The sequence below is a fragment of the Salvelinus namaycush genome, chromosome 9 (assembly GCF_016432855.1).
Source record: "Salvelinus namaycush isolate Seneca chromosome 9, SaNama_1.0, whole genome shotgun sequence".
In the NCBI taxonomy this organism is placed as follows: domain Eukaryota; kingdom Metazoa; phylum Chordata; class Actinopteri; order Salmoniformes; family Salmonidae; genus Salvelinus; species Salvelinus namaycush.
This window is the reverse complement of record NC_052315.1, coordinates 42,857,776-42,875,710: the sequence shown is the minus strand read 5'-3', so window position 1 is coordinate 42,875,710 and position 17,935 is coordinate 42,857,776. Positions and strand designations below refer to the sequence as shown.

Sequence of the window (17,935 nt, the reverse complement as noted above, 5' to 3'; positions counted from 1 at the left end):
TGTGCCCAGGGTCATGTGCCCATTCTCAACAAGGCCCTCTTCCCACCGGTCCCCCATGATTTGGGCCAGCAGGAACACCCATGTGAATTGCTCCTGCAGGGGGAGCTATACCGGTCTCTTCTAAACCCTAACCCTCTAAACCTTAACCCTAATCCTTTAACCCTTAACCCTAAACCTAACCCAATTCCATTTCAATGTAGGAAGTACACTGAAATTCCAATTCAGATTTTTTTCTCATTGTTGGCAATCTGGAAATTTAGATTTGATATTTGAATTTCAGTTTACTTCCTGAATTGGCTGAATTGAACCAACCATAACTCTAATCCAGGGTTTCCTAAACTCTGCTCTAACCCTTTACCCGAAACCTTCTAATCATACCAGCTGACCCTTACCCTCTACCCCTAACCCTACACCCCAAATCATTCTAACACCGAGACAAACAACTCTAGCGCACTGTCCAAAATGTATCGCAACAGTTGACAAACAACAAAAGAACCATCTGGCTTTTTTCACATGTTTACCTGAAATAATCTGTACAGTAGGTGTGCTTGTCCTTGCAAATGACATAATCACAACCTTGTTAGCTCTGATCAAAGCAATGACTCTTTCGTTCTCTCATGAAAGCCTCTTACTGAAATGCAAGCCTGTCTGTTTCAATATACACAGATCTATGCAGAACTCCTTTTCTTTTCTCTGGGATAATTAATTGATTGGACATGTATAGCGATTTTGAGACACCCAAACACTTTGCAAATTAAGGGGGAAGCTCACCTCATCCACCTCCAATGTGTAGCACCCACTTGGGTGATGCATGGCAACCGATTTGCACCAGAATGCTCACTACACATCATCTATCAGGTGAGGAGTGATATATGCCAATTAGGAATGAGGGGGATGATAATGTGGCCAGGTTAGGAATTTAGCCAGGCCACCGGGGATGACAACCCTACTTTTACGATAAGCACCATGGGATTTTTTTGTGACAACAGAGAGTCAGGACACCCGTTTAACATCCCATCCAAAAGAGGGCACCCTACGCAGGGCAATGTTCCCATCAATGCCTTGGGGTATTGGGATTGGAATTTTAACACCATTTACAGCAAGCAGCATCTGGTCTCCCATCCAGGGACTGACCAGGACCTACCCTGCTTAGTTTCAGAGGCAGGCCAGCAGTGGGATGCAGGGTGGTATCCTGCTGGCATAGTCACCTGTTGAAGTATCCTGTGGTTAGGAAAGCTTTTTTGGGATTATCAAGTCCCCTTTTTGTTCAAGTTGGGCTGAAGTGCTTTTGGGTACGCTTTGACTTTCTCAGTGTATTTGATGTCTGGTAGAGACCAAACGTACAGTAAGTACCACATTATAATGAATGATACTGCCACACTCAAAGGTGTTATGACTGGTTTCATAAAGATGTTATGAATGTCTTATGTATACCCCCTTTAGGTAAAGTGTTACCGATGTGTCACTCTATTATTTGGCCGTGACGCCATTTTGTCACATACGAACACTGACAAAAGATCTCAGACACACTTTTAGTGGTGAGCACTCATTACATCATATATTATGGTATCCGAGTCCCAGCTATCCCTATGCAGAGCCAGCCCTTAGTGTTCTCATGTAAATCAGCTCAGCTGGAGGTTAAAGAAAACGAGCGGAATCTCACTCTGGCTGAGATGAGTTGGCGACAATCACTTTTGTTCTCCTACTGGAAGTAATTGAATACAGTTTCTCCAAGAAAGGAAGTATTTGTCAGCATGAAATGAACACTTAGCGCCCCCCCCCCCCCCCCCCAGGCTTGGTCCCAGTTTGCACTCTATCCTTGGCTTGCCAAAAGCTTTCCAAAACACACTGGATGTTACAAATGAGCTGGTCCACTCAATTACCCCATCCATATTTAATTAGATATATTTTGCTGGTGCCACTTTGTTTATGCTGCTATTATTTTGTTAGCGCTTAAATCGCAACTTAGCTAAGCTGTCAGCTGTTGGCGCCCCCCTTGGATTTGTGCTGTGGGGGAGATCTTCGTGGGCTATACTCGGCCTTGTCTCAGGATGGTAAGTTGGTGTTTAAAGGTATCCCTCTAGTGGTGTGGGGGCTGTGCTTTGGCAAAGTGGGTGGGGTTATATCCTGCCTGTTTGGCCCTGTCCGGGGGTATTGTCGGACGGGGCCACAGTGTCTCCCGACCCCTCCTGTCTCAGGCTCCAGTATTTATGCTGCAATAGTTTGTCGGGGGGCTAGGGTCAGTCTGTTATCTGGAGTATTTCTCCTCTTATCCGGTGTCCTGTGTGAATTTAAGTATGTTCTCTCTAATTATTTTTCTCTCTTTCTTTCTTTCTTTCTTTCTTTCTCTCTTTCTCTCTCTCGGAGGACCTGAGCCCTAGGACCATGCCTCAGGACTACCTGGCCTGATGACTCGTTGCTGTCCCCAGTGCACCTGGTTGTGCTGCTGCTCCAGTTTCAACTGTTCTGCCTGCGGCTAAGGAACCTTGACCTGTTCACCGGACGTGCTACCTGTCCCATACCTGCTGTTTCAACTCTCTAGAGACACCAGGAGCGGTAGAGATACTCTGAATGATCGGCTATGAAAAGCCAACTGACATTTACTCCTGAGGCGCTGACCTGTTGCACCCTCTATAACCACTGTGATTATTATTATTTGACCCTGCTGGTCATCTATGAACATTTGAACATCTTGGCCATGTTCTGTTATAATCTCCACCCGGCACAGCCAGAAGAGGACTGGCCACCCCTCATAGCCTAGTTCCTCTCTAGGTTTATTCCTAGGTTCTGGCCTTTCTAGGGAGTTTTTCCTAGCCACCGTGCTTCTACACCTGCATTGCTAGCTGTTTGGGGTTTTAGGCTGTGTTTCTGTACAGCACTTTGTGACATCAGCTGATGTAAGAAGGGCTATATAAATACATTTGATTTGATTTGATAGCTGAGTGACCATTTTGCATGAATGTGTTGTTGTTCCCCTATAAAATATGACCGTACTACAGATAAGTGAGAATAGAGGTTACCTTCATATTATGTTTTAAATTAACCTATCGCACACAGAAGGACAACTTCCCATGTTCTTGGTGAATCCTCCCCTTTCAGACACTCTACCACACATCCCTGTTGTACTGCATCTCTGAGGAGAATAGTGAATAGGCACAGTGAATAAGAAAGACCTTCAGCTCTTACCACTGTCCAGGTGGTTAGACTTGATGATTTTCTCAGAGTATTCCGATATACTGGAACATTCAATCTGGGGAAAAAGCAAAACAAAAATAATTTCAAACATTTTGCCACTAATACCAGTGATCACCAAAGTAAAGAGATGCTTGAATATGCCACTCTCTAACTATGTCCAACCAGGTGGGTTCTGAGACGGTAGTTAGCACTGGGAGTCCAGAACTTGAAGTGTTCTTCAGTAGAGTTAAAGAAACAAAGAATATAACAGTCTGTCCATTCCTGTGCCCAGCTGTCAGAGCTGCGTACTTCAGGTAATGGGCCAAGTACAGGTTATTCACAAGTCGCCTGCCCGCAGTCCTCCCAATGGAAGCAGGACCTAAAGAACCTCTCGCCCACTCACTCTCTCTCTCTTTTATTCCTCTCTCTCGCTCTCTCTCTCTCTCCCTTTAACACAGACACACTCACAAGGCACACTGACACGAACACACACACACACACAGAGAGAGCACAGCGAGATAGGCGCCTGTATAAAAAAAGCAGCTCACCCCATGTCAGTGGTGCTCTGCCGTCCTGTCTGGATTTCACAATGGCCACACTTTACGGGCCCGAGGCCCATAGACTGGAACCCCACCAGGAGTGCCTAACTATGCCCACTGCACTTCCAATATGCTTGATTTATTGAACTGACAAAAATTTTGTTTTTATACAATAAAGACGTTTTTATATAATAAAGACACTCCTCTATCAACTTTAGAGAATCCAATTGAAAGCCTCCACATGAATAAAGCAGGGACACAGTCATGCCGTGTGCACTGGGTCCGCGGTCAAACGACCAGCCCTCATCACTGTCAAACGCTCCCTAAAACACTTCAGCAAGCAGGCCTTTCTAATCGACCTGGCCCGGGTATCCGGGAAGGATATTGACCTCATTCCATCACTAGAGGATGCCTGGTTATTCTTTAAAAGTGTTTTCCTCACCATCTTAAATAAGCAGGCCCCATTCAAAAAATGTAGAACCAGAAATAGATATAGCCCTTGGTTCTCTCCAGACCTGACTGCCCTTGACCAGCACAAAAACATCCTGTGGCGTACTGCATTAGCATCAAATAGCCACCGCGATATGCAACTTTTCAGGGAAGTTAGGACACTGGGATACTGTAAAGTCCATGGAGAATAAGAACACCTCCTCCCAGCTGCCCACTGCACTGAGGCTAGGAAACACTGTCACCACCGATAAATCCACGATAATTGAGAATTTCAAAAAGCATTTTTCTACGGCTGGCCATGCTTTCCACCTGGCTACCCCTACCCCGGTCAACAGCCCAGCACCCCCCACAGCAACTTGCCCAAGCCTCCCCCATTTCTCCTTCACCCAAATCCAGATAGCTGATGTTCTGAAAGAGCTGCAAAATCTGGACCCCTACAAATCAGCCGGGCTAGACAATCTGGACCCTCTCTTTCTAAAATGATCCTCCAAAATTGTTGCAACCCCTATTACTAGCCTGTTCAACCTCTCTTTCGTATCGTCTGAGATCCCCAAAGATTGGAAAGCTGCCGCGGTCATCCCCCTCTTCAAAGGGGGAGACACTCTAGACCCAAACTGCTACAGACCTATATCTATCCTTCCCTGCCTTTCTAAGGTCTTCGAAAGCCAAGTTAACAAACAGATCACCGACCATATCAAATCCCACCGTACATTCTCCGCTATACAATCTGGTTTCCGAGCTGGTCTTGGGTGCACCTCAGCCACGCTCAAGGTCCTGAACGATATCATAACCGCCATCGATAAGAGACAATACTGTGCAGCTGTATTCATCGACCTGGCCAAGGATTTCGACTGTCAACCACCACATTCTTATTGGCAGACTCAATAGCCTTGGTTTCTCAAATGATTGCCTCGCCTGATTCACCAACTACGTCTCAGATAGAGTACAGTGTGTCAAATCGGGGGGCCTGTTGTCCGGACCTCTGGCAGTCTCTATGTGGGTGCCAACCCAATTCTCGGGCCGACTCTCTTCTCTGTATCAATGATGTCGCTCTTGCTGCTGGTGATTCTCTGATCCATCTCTACGCAGACGACACCATTCTGTATACTTCTGGCCCTTCTTTGGACACTGTGTTAACTAACCTTCAGACGAGCTTCAATGCCATACAACTCTCCTTCCGTGGCCTCCAACTGCTCTTAAATGCAAGTAAAACTAAATGCATGCTCTTCAACCGATCGCTGCCCGCACCTGCCCGCCCGTCCAGCATCACTACTCTGGACGGTTCTGACTTATGTGGACAACTACAAATGAGGACAATTACAAATACCTAGGTGTCTGGTTAGACTGTAAACTCTCCTTCCAGACTCACATTAAGCATCTCCAATCCAAAATTAAATCTAGAATTGGCTTCCTATTTTGCAACAAAGCATCCTTCACTCATGCTGCCAAACATACCCTCGTAAAACTGACTATCCTACCGATCCTTGACTTCGGCGATGTCATTTACAAAATAGCCTCCAACACTCTACTCAGCAAATTGGATGCAGTCTATCACAGTGCCATCCGTTTTGTCACCAAAGCCCCATATACTACCCACCACTGCGACCTGTACGCTCTCGTTGGCTGGCCCTCGCTTCATATTCGCCGCCAAACCCACTGGCTCCAGGTCATCTATAAGTCTTTGATAGGTAAAGCCCCGCCTTATCTCAGCTCACTGGTCACCATAGCAGCACCCACCCGTAGCACGCGCTCCAGCAGGTATATTTCACTGGTCACCCCCAAAGCCAATTCCTCCTTTGGCCGCCTTTCCTTCCAGTTCTCTGCTGCCAATGACTGAAACGAACTGCAAAAATCACTGAAGCTGGAGACTCATATCTCCCTCACTAACTTTAAGCACCAGCTGTCAGAGCAGCTCACAGATCACTGCACCTGTACATAGCCCATCTGTAAATAGCCCATCCAACTACCTCATCCCCATACTGTTATTTTTTTTTTTTTTTTTGCTCCTTTGCACCTCAGTATCTCTACTTGCACATTCATCTTCTTCACATCTATCACTCCAGTGTTTAATTGCCATATTGTAATTATTTCGCCAATGTGGCCTATTTATTGCCTTACCTCCCTTATCCTACCTCATTTGCACACACTGTATATAGACTTTTTCTATTGTATTATTGACTGTATGTTTGTTTATTCCATGTGTAACTCTGTGTTGTTGTTTGTGACACACTGCTTTGCTTTATCTTGGCCAGGTCGCAGTTGTAAATGAGAACTTGTTCTCAACTAGCTTACTTGGCTAAATAAAGGTGAAATAAATAAAAAAATACTGATCAATATTAAACCTTGAAAGTGTCAGAATTCTGCAGGTATAGACTTCTACTCCCATGTACGCTAAATAACTCCCACTATGGGCTTGTGTCCAGGGTAAGGTAGGTTACTTTCTAAATGTAATCTCTTACAGTTACTAGTTACCTGTCAAAAAAATTTATCAGCAATGTAACTTTTGGATTACTGAAACTCATTAATGGAATCTGATTACTTTTAGTTACTTTTTTGGATTACTTTCCCCTTAAGAGCCATTACAAGAAGACAAAAAGGATCCATCAAACGCATTTGGTGTGTCATCATAGTTGTCTCTGACATCTGGTCAGACTCGCTCAGGTGGAACAAACTTAAACTGTGTGTTTTTTCAATGATGAATTGAATGTCATTGAGAAAACAGAAAGTTGTCATAATGTACTTTTTGCAAACATCCTTTCTGAATTTAAAAGTGATCCAAGAAGTAATCATCTTGTTTTTCAAAAGTATCTCTAATCTGATTACAATATTTTTGCTGGTAATGTAATTTATTACAGTTTTTTTGTGACCAGTTTACATGTAATCGAAGACATGTAATCAGTTACTCCCCAACCCTGCAAGTATCTCTGAGCTGTACGAGGTGATTCATGCTCTACACCACCCATTTATTCTCCGGAAAACAGAGAGGACAGGGCGACAGGGTGAAGCTGGCTAATGCTGGAGCCCTTGGTTAAGCCGGGGTAGGACACAGCTGTGGCCTGCCTTCTCTGTGCATTGCTGTTCTGGAGGTGTCAACCTGGGCACAGCTGGACCTCTACAGCCCATTAGTAGCAGTGCCCATGGTAATCAGTCAGCTGCCAGCCTGCCACCACTGGCCACACACATCTGTTCCCCCAGGCCTGGCCTGCTGTAAAATGGCATGTAGAGGAGAGAATGCCATCGATAATGTGTAGCCTGTGAGTGTGTGTGTGTGTGTGTGTGTGTGTGTGTGTGTGTGTGTGTGTGTGTGTGTGTGTGTGTGTGTGTGTGTGTGTGTCAGCTCACACTAATTGGCACTGATTTCTCCCTTTGCCGAAGACAGAAGACAGTGACAGGCACCTACCTTCAGTGCCATGCCTGAGTGGGCGCTCTCACCCACAGAGATCTGTATGCCCCTCACATTGCCTCCCAGCTCCCAATGGTGCCAGAAGGCATCAATCTATCTCTCACCCACAGGCAGTCACCGAGCTCCTCCTCCCTGGAGACAGTCTCCAATTGTCACATAGCTACCTCTAAGGAATAAATTCCACAAGGTTGGCTTAAACGTACTCACGCACGCACGCACGCACGCACGCACGCACGCACGCACGCACGCACGCACGCACGCACGCACGCACGCACGCACGCACGCACGCACGCACGCACGCACGCACGCACGCACGCACACACACACACACACACACACACACACACACACACACACACACACACACACACACACACACACACACACACGCCCTCAGAACAGCCTCAATTCATCAGGTGCATGTACGCTGGTGTCAAAAGCGTTCCACAGGGATGCTGGCCCTTGTTGACTCCAATGCTTCCCACAGTGGTGTCAAGTTGGCTGGATGTCCTTTGGGAAGTGGACCATTCCTGACATACACGGCATTGCAGTTCTTGACAGCAGAGTTGGAGTTCTTGACACACTCAAACCGGTGCGCCTGGCACCTACTACCATACCCCGTTCAAAGGCACTCAAATATTTTGTCTTGCCCATTCACCCTCTGAATGGCACAAATACACAATCCATGTCTCAATTGTCTCAGGGGTTTAAAATCGTCTTTAACTTGTCTTCTCCCCATCTACACCGATTGAAGTGGATTTAAGGTGAAGGTGAGAAGGGATGATAACTTTCATCTGGTCAGTCTATGTCATGGAAAGAGCAGGTGTTCCTAATATTTTGTACACTCAGTGTAATTGCACATAGCCTAGTTGTACCACTGGGCGATTCCACACCAGCGTAGAAACTTCATTGGGAGGAAGGATGTTTGACATACTTTTTACATTTGAAGAGTTTATTTCCAAAGCGCTATATCGACCAAATTTTCACATTTGTGTTTTGTCATCAGAAATGATTGCTTATGGGTACCTTCATGTGTGTGTAAAATATTACTATTCTCAGATGTTTTATTAATCGATTTTAGGTATGAATTAAAATGTTTTTCTTGCAAAACGCTATTTATTAATTATTTACCTGAAATTGAATGTTGGTATCCTGTATATTTGATGCTGATATGTGGTTGTCTCCCTAGATACAGTGCCTTCAGAAAGTCTTCATACCCGTTGACTTATTCCACATTTGTTTTGTTACAGCCTGAATTCAAAATGGATTTATAAAAAATGTCTCACCCATCTACACACAATCCCCCATAATGACAAAGTGAAAACATGTTTTTAAAATTATTTGCAATTTTATAGAAAATGAAAGACAGAAACATCTCATTTATATAAGTATTCACACCCCTGAGTGAATACATGTTATACCTTTTGCCAGTCTTTCTGGGTAAGTCTCTAAGAGCTTTGCACACCTGGATTGAACAATATTTGCACACTATTCTTTAAACTACTCAGGAATATTCATTGCCATCTTGCTAAGCAACTCCAGTACATATTTGGCTTTGTGTTTAAAGTTATTGTACTGTGGAAAGGTGAATTTATCTCCCAGTATCTGTTGGGAAGCAGACTGAACCATGTTTTCTTCTAGGGTTTTGCCTGTGCTTAGCTCTATTTCATTTATTTTTATCTCAAAAACTCCCTAGTCCTTGCCGATGACAAGCATACCCATAACATGATGCAGCCACCACCATGCTTGAAAATATGAAGAGTGGTACTCAGTGATGTGTTGTGTTGGATTTGCTTTGTATTCAGAACATAAAGTGAATTTCTTTGTTTTACTTTAGTGCCTTATTGCAAACAAGATGCATGTTTTGGAATATTTTTATTCAGATCCCGTTACAGCCTTATTCTAAAATGGATTACATTGAAAAAAAATCCTCAGCAATATACACACAACACCACATAATGACAAAACGCAAACAGGTTTATAGAAATGTTTGCAAATGTGTTAAAAATAAAAAGCAGAAATACCTTATTTATATGTATTCAGATCCTTTGGTATGAGACTCGAAATTGAGCTCAGGTGCATTCTCTTTCCATTGATCATCCTTGAGATGTTTCTACAACTTGATTGGAGTCCACCAGTGGTAAATTCAATTGATTGGACATGATTTGATAAGGCACACACCTGTCTATATAAGGCTGCATAGTTGACGGTACATGTCAGAGCAAAAACCAAGTCGAAGGAATGTTCCGTAGAGCTCCGAGACTGGGGAAGGGTACTGGGGAAGGGTACCAATAAATGTCTGCAGCATTGAAGCTCCCCAAGAACACAGTGGCTTCCATCATTCTTATATGGAAGAAGTTTGGAAACATCAAGACTCTTCCTAGAGCTGGCCACCTGGCCAAACTGAGCAATCGGGGGAGAAGGTCCTTGGTCAGGAAGGTGACCAAGAACCCGATGGTCACTCTGACAGAGCTCTAGAGTTCCACTGTGGAGATGGGAGAAACCTCCAGAAGGACAATAATCTCTGCAGCACTCCACCAATCAGGCCTTTATGGTAGTAGAGTGGCCAGACAGAAACCATTCCTCAGTAAAATGCCCATGACAGCCCACTTGGAGTTTGCCAAAAGGCACCTAAAGACTCTCAGACCATGAGAAACAAGATTCTCTGGTCTGATGAAACCAAGATTGAACTATTTGGTCTGAATGCCATGCGTCACGTCTGGAGGAAACCTGGCAGGATTCCTATGGTGAAGCATAGGGATGGCAGCATCATGCTGTGGGGATGTTTTTCAGCGGCAAGGACTGGGAGACTAGTGAGGTTCGAGGGAAAGATGAACGAAGCAAAGTACAGAGAGAACCTCAATAAAAACCTGCTCAAGAGCGCTCAGGACCTCAGACTGGGGCGAAGTTTCACCTTCCAACAGGACAATGGTCCTAAGCACACAGCAAAGACAACACAGGATTGGCTTTGGGACAAGTCTCTGAATGTCCTTGAGTGGCCCAGCCAGAGACCGTACTTGAACCCTATCGAACATCTTCGGAGAGACCTGAAAACAACTGTGCAGTAACGCTCGCCATCCAACCTGGCAGAGCTTGAGAGGATTTGCAGAGAAGAATGGGAGAAACTACCCAAATACAGGTGTGCCAAGCTTGTAGTGTCATACCCAAGAAGACTCAAGGCTGTAATTTCTGGTAAAGGTGTTTCAACAAAGTACTGAGAAAAGGGTCTGAATATTTATGTAAATGTGATATCAGTTTTTTATTTGTAATAAATTAGCAAAAATTCTAAAAACCTGTTTTTGCTTTGTTATTATGGGGTATTGTGTGTAGATTGATGAGGTGAAAAAAACGATTTAATACATTTTAGAATAAGGCTGTAACATAACAAAATGTGGACAAAGTCAAGGGGTCTGAATACTTTCCGAAGGCACTGTAGGTCTAAAAATACCAATTGTCATTATTTAAAAAAAATATCACTTGTGATACAAATGTGAAAAGCATGTCAAACATCCTTCCTCCCAATGACATTTCTTTGTGATTATTGCCAGAACAATAAATATATACACGCACGCACACACACACAGTTACACAAACTGACAAAAAACCTTGTCCAAGACCAATGTACTAAATGAGAACCACCGGGTTGTCAACAAGCTACTGGCCCAAATCCAGCATGCATTTTCAGATTTGCCTAGAGTGGAAATTACTCCACAATGCACAACTCAGCATCTGAGAGCTCTAAAATAGAGAGAGCTTATCCAGACAACCTGCCTGACAAGCAGACAGCAAATAACCACCTGAGGTAAACCAAGTCTGCACTGTGACAAACTCATACATTCATAAACAAATATATGTGCATATGCATAGTATACACATGTAAACATAGAAGTACACAGACACACACTCGCTCGCACGCACACACACTCACGCAACGCACGCACGCACGCACACGGTCTGGGGAGAGCAAGCGGCTTGTCAGGCTAGGCTTCACAGCATTTCCTGATGCTGTCGGTTATGATGGTTCTGCCTGATAACATTCTAGTCTGAGGCCAGACAGGGAGCAAGGAGTGAGGCAGCTTCTCGTACCCCGTACACGTGCTTGGCTCCCGCCTTGGCTGCAAACATGGACAGGATGCCGGTCCCGCTGCCGACGTCAAGGACGATCTTGTCCTTGAAGGCGTGCTTGTTGTGGTACATGGAGTTCCTGTAGGTCAGCGTCCTCACTTCGTCCTTCAGCATCTCCTGTTCAGTGACAAATGATTGGTGTCAGGGTGGGAGATGTCAAAACCACTTCTAACAGTGTATCAAGGTGAAAAACAAGGTGCTTTTCAATCAAAGCCATATTAACTTCCATGACAATATGAACGTAGACTTAGTGTAGTGTGAGTGGATGAAATACAGTATATTAAATATGAATCCGCCAGTCACTGTGATCCCACCCTTCCATTTCAGACACACTGGTCCACATTGAAAAACAGTGTGGGGTTACTGCATATCCCTCTTAAGTCAATTCAACCATTCTCTTTCTCTGTCTGTCAGGAACATTCACAGAGCAGAAATTATAAAAACCAATCTGACCTAGTAAATTCAAAAAATGTCACAGAACAAACCCCATCTCACAGGTCTTACTTGAAATATGCTCCCTACCCTTCTGACACCCTCCTCCCATATACCCTGGAACAGTTGGACATCTCTGGGGAAGAGCTGCAGTTCTGTGAAGTGGTCTAATGTGGGCTGGCCTTTAGTGGAACTAACTTTACATAGAGTCATGTAAGAACACAGTTGGTAAGAACTGAGAGTATATTTACAAAGCATCTTAAAGTAGAATAATAATAATAATAATGATACTAATAATAATAATGACAATAATAATAATAATAATGAAATAATAATAATAATGATACTACTGCTACTACTACTACTACTAATAATAATAATGATACTAATAATACTAATACTAACAATAATAATAATGATAATAATGATACTAATAATAATAACAATAATAATAATGATACTAATAATAATAATAATAAAAAATAGTATGAGGGCTCATCTAAAATTAAGACCCCTGTCTAATCTTATGCTGATCCTAGATCAGCATTACTACTTTAAGTTTGAGAGGCTTGATGCATACAGCCCCTGGGCAGCCCTACCTCATGGATTCCAAAGTGGGCGTAGGAGTCAAAGTAGTAGTCCTTGGAGGTCATCTCCTCAGGGTTGAGGAACTTGGCCATCTTCCCCCGGCCAGGGCAGCTAGGCAGGGGGGCAGCGTGGGGAGTATGGGGCGGCCGCGGGACATGGTGGACGAAGGGCACAGGCTTGGGCAGCGAGGTGGGCTGCACGCGCTGAGATTGGATGATGCGGATTGGCTGTGGCTGCTGCTGTTGCTAAGGGTTTTTAGAGAATGGTAACACACAATAAAGACATCATGGGGCCGGAGCAGATTTCTAAAAGTCAGGTCTTCTACAGAGAAATAGTGGGTGAAGGACATACTGTATGATGATAAAACTGTAAAACCCAATGAATTGATTTTGTGTTAGGACAACACTCTTTGCATTCACCTCACAATCTGTGGGAAGAACCGATCTTGCAGCAGTTTATATTCTTTGCTATTTTCCTCTCTCATTTGTTCTTTCAACGGTCATTGGCTTTCCCATGGAGCCCCAGAGGTGAGTGGATCAAGCGTATTTGTCTAGAGACAACACTAACAGTATTGACAGGATGTCTGTCTGTCAGTCTGTCTGAGGAAAGCAGAAAATACAGAATTCTACACAGAAGGTGTGCCTGTAAAACTCTGATTGTCACCTTTAATGCCTGCTGGGAGAGCACAGACAGAAGCCTGTCTGATCAGCCCATAGCTCAGCGGAAGAAAAAGGATCCAGGATTTCCTTCCCTTCCAGACATATTATCAAGAGAGGAAAAAGGGGAAAAACTCATTTGAGCATTCAACTCAACCCATGTCATGTTCTGTTCCCTGGTGCACATATATCTTAAGAGTTAGATTTCACTCTCATGGCTATCAGGGATATTGATCTGGCCTTGTTAAAGAGAGTCAGTCCTTCTCCTCAGTCTTGTGCTCGGCAGCCACTCTGACTGTGCAGCTTTGTCTTTGTCCTTGTTTTGCCTAGTAATGGGGATGGTCTGTCAACAGGGGGCGGAGCAACAGGCAGCTCCAAACACTGGCTCCATTCACACAGAATAACCTGTTCTATTCACATGCTGGGTAAGCAGAAAGCTACATGGCAACAAACATTACTTTCACAGATGGACAAACAGGATGGGCAAAAACAAACACAGAGACAAGGGGGAAAAAAGTGTATTAAAACTATATGGGTACCACAGTCATCTTTTTTCACCACCTATCTTCTGTTCCTCAAACTTTTACTCTCAAGCAGAGAATGCTACAATTCTCATGTTAACTACATCTAAAGTAAACTCTCGCTCTGCTGATGAGAAGTTTTCTCCTCTCTCTGCTCATGCAGGGAGTAATAAAGGCCTAGTGCAGTAATTTGGTGGAATGTTTAATATGTATATAAATTCGTTTTTTATTGTGATTTATCAGGGGGTGCTGCAGCACCCTCAGCACCCCTACAAACCGCGGCTATGCGTTTCGCCGGATGGTCCACTCAAGAAAGATAGCCGTTCCAGTTTGAGGTTGCTACAGCAACAAGGACAGCGCAGCGCACGAGCTATAAACGCGAGCTTCGCGCCTTAAATCACGTTTCTCTGAATCTTGACCTGTGACTGACCGAATGCAACCTTTCTCTTGATTACGAACCAGCCAAAATAATTAGTGGCAGACACGAGTAGGCTATCATTAGGGTAGCTCCTATTAAACAGAGTGTCACACGAATCAATTACATTTACGGAACTCAACTAATGGTCAATGAACAGTTTGAAGTCACTGTATGCTTAGGATAAAAAATATTGTATTAGTGGAGCGTGCCATTTGGTATAGACATTTTACAGGGCATAGACTATGTTGCACAAAAGTGGACCCAAAGAATACCAACACATATATTGCAGAAGTACCAGCATACACTTGTGCGCGATGTGCTTTCCATGCTTGAAATGAGAAATTAACCTGACAGTAACAGCGCAGTGAACTATTCATCACTCACGTTGTTGTGTAGCTTTGCCTATGAAGTAATCGAAGATTGCACACCTACCTCAGTGCTCTCAGACTCCGCCATTTTCCCCCTGAGCAGCATACAGCGGGAGGAGTGTTTAATTCCCATAAAAGCCCAGGAGATTTGGTCTCGATAGGATGAAATTATTATTTTTGAAAGGATTTCGTCGGAGTTACTTTTGTCCACACTTTTCCTCAACTTGTAATTTACAGACACAATTGCTGTGAAATTATATTTATAAGACAAAAAAACGACATAAAGTCTCACAGGAGTAGCGACCTCTATTAGCAGATAAAAGTGTTCTGGATTCCATTGTGCAAAAGTTATATGTCTCCCATGTCGCTTTCTAGGAGAGTATACGGCAAACCTCTCATCACTTTGCAATACTTGAGGAAAATGAATAAGGTAAACGGCATTCCATGTTCTCCAGCGATGTAGGCTACTCTAGATCAGGTGCAACGCACACTATCAGAACACATTTAGGAGCAAGTTGTTAATTTATGGTCGGAACATTGGTGTCTAAAAATAGAGACCCATGTCCCTATTGCTGTGATGTCTTGGAGAAAAGCAGGCACCATGTTATTTCCTTAACTTTGGGTTGTCACACTCTTGATCACCCCTTACAGATGTTCATGCCATTTTATTTTCCACGAGATGATATTGCAAGCATTGCCTATTTAAGCCTATGAATAACGCAATAACTACTGTAGAAGAGTCCATTTCAGCGCAGGCAGCTCCAAAACATAGAAGGGCTCACGCTTTGCTTGATCTAATTTCCACTTTGTCGAATTGCTAGGCAGCCTCATATGGAAAGTTCAACTTTACTCTCAGTTTGAATGTGAAGATATGACAGGATGCTCAAAGCCTTGATACTTGAAACAGAAGGCACCACCACCTCAGTGCGCGTGTGAAATCAGTGCATGCTGCTCGCGGGTTTGGTTTTTCACCTTCTCAGTTGATCCTGTCATTTGAGATTAGTTCAAACCCCTCAGTGAGAGAATAGGTGTCTAGTCAGTGAGGTTCTCCTGCTCCCTCTCCCTCCCCCTCCCCACAACTGAGATTAAAAGAGACAGCATCCCTAAACCCCCCCCCCCCCCCCCCCCCTGCTTGGCAAAATGATTGTGCAGACAAGTAAGGGATGACAAATTTAGCTTGCCCTCTTCAATTTTTTATTTAGCTACTTCTTTCATTTTTATTCAGCTATTCCATTCCTTTGCAAGTATATATTGTGGTGCTGCTCAAGACTGAGCTTTCCTGGATTTTTTGGTGTGCAATTTGACTGAGTAAAAGCTGTGTTTCTTTTCAGGCAATACCTACCTCTGCCACCAAAACCACTCACGGCCCCTGCACACACCATGCATTGAGCACAGAAATTGTGTACTAAAGCCTGCAAAAACACCCTGAAACCCAGATACTGCAACTATGCATGCACACCCACGCACTTGAGGTCCTTGAAAAATGTTTGACTATCGAACAGATTGGTGGGGACAGATTGTGTTCAAATGGTGGCCAGCCCTTTGGCTTAAGTCTTATTGCTCCTCAGATCTGATGCTACATCAGTGTCTTGTCCATCTGACTCTCTATTTCTCTGAACACAGTTCTCAGCAGAGGACAGACAGTCTCATTGTGTCAGCTGTCCTCCATTCTCCCCATAAGAGGCTACATTAAAAGTGATGCGCTGAAATTGCTTCAATTACCTCTTCTTCTTTCCCCTGATCTATATACCCGCCTTTTCATTAGCAAACGACTGTTACTGAAAATATCCTATCGTCTCGTCTGATAAAAAAGCAAAGTAACAAGGAATGACAATGAGTTTGAATGATTAGCCTCTTTTTTACTGACATTGCTCAGAGCTGTCTATTGACTCCTGCTGTTGTCTCACAGTTACCTCTGCAGGATGTTCTGATTGGAGAAGTGTTCCCTCCCATTTAACAGTGACATTTATAGTCCGAAATTTAGAGCACCTCCCCCTAGTCCCTAGAGACATTTCCAAAATATTCCACATTTGCGTGGTAGTCCCAGAACATTGCACTCTCACAGGAGGGAGTGGGAGTACCCGTGTAGGAGAGTACAACAGGGGGATATTTCTGTAATGCTCACTGACATTTTGTGCAAATCTACATGCTGCACGCCATCAACGATTGTGGAAATCCCCCAAAAATAATTGGCATACAGTCACTGATTGCACCTTGCAGATCTATAGATAGATGTGTCCATTTTTTATTCGTTTTTTGTATATTTTGTTAATATTTGTATTTTTTCAAAAAATTATGCACTTTGAGATTATTCTGTATAGTGTAATACATTATTCTTGTTATCTTGTGAGTATGCAAAACAGGTGTAGGCCTATAGTAAAGCATACATTCTATTGAACAAATGTTGAAAAGAGGATTCAAATTTAGTCATTCACCTCTCTCTCTCGTCCCACTCTCTCTCTCGCTCTGTTTCTTTACCTGCTCCGTTCTTCCTCTGTTTGGCTGGCTTGACCCAGGCTGACTTTAGTCTACTCTGTTTAAACAGAGAGAATTGTGAGCGAGTTCATTCCAGCTCAGTGAACTGTGAATTGACCTACACATCACTTATTTGGCCTGGCTCTAAGGCTATACATTTTTTAGGCCTGATAATGATATGTAACCTAATTTGGAGTTTGGTGATAAGTCATTTTTTATGAGATGCTATGATGTAAAACAAAATGGTTGCTCATAGAACACGGTTGTTTTAGTCTGCAGTGATTTGAGGTTAATGATTATGTGCCATAGAATAGATGGCCAACATCCAATGTACTTTCTTCTATGTAGATGTAACCGAGTGGTAAAAATGAGATTGAATATCAATCTCACAACCTACCTAAAACCATAACAGACTAATCAGCTTTGAGGAATTGGGCTGGGGTGTGGAAAAAAAATGAATTTCCATACATGGCCACATAGAGAAGTCAGATTTGAAAATTCCTAATAAGACACTTTAGTCATCACCTTTGTGCACAAAAAAAATCCATTGAATTATTCAAATAATTGTTGCTGAGGCCATTTTTTTTCATCACTCATAGCTGAAGATATTAACATTTTATATTCATCCAATGTCTGCCATGTTTTTGGATGACGTCGTCGCTGCTTGCGCTGCTCCTGCTCCTGCGCTGCTCATGTGATGTTGGTTCGTATAAACCGGATGCAACCCGGGTGCATTCAGAAAGTGCATTCAGAAAGTATTCAGACCCCTTGACTTTTTCCACATTT

General features: G+C 43.5%; 1 protein-coding gene across 1 annotated transcript in view; it reads right to left on the bottom strand.

Annotated features, from left to right (window-relative positions):
- The window catches only part of LOC120054097 (protein arginine N-methyltransferase 8-B), a 37,526-nt gene extending 21,852 nt beyond the window's left edge, over positions 1-15,674 (bottom strand). Inside the window, exons 1-4 of the mRNA XM_039001481.1 lie at positions 14,739-15,674; positions 12,723-12,956; positions 11,653-11,808; positions 3,187-3,250 (exon numbers count right to left, since the gene is read on the bottom strand). Of these exons, the coding sequence (XP_038857409.1) occupies positions 3,187-3,250; positions 11,653-11,808; positions 12,723-12,956; positions 14,739-14,807 (523 nt within the window). The 5' untranslated portion in view covers positions 14,808-15,674. The remainder of the gene's footprint in view (positions 1-3,186; positions 3,251-11,652; positions 11,809-12,722; positions 12,957-14,738) is intronic.
- Positions 15,675-17,935: the final 2,261 nt, after the last annotated feature.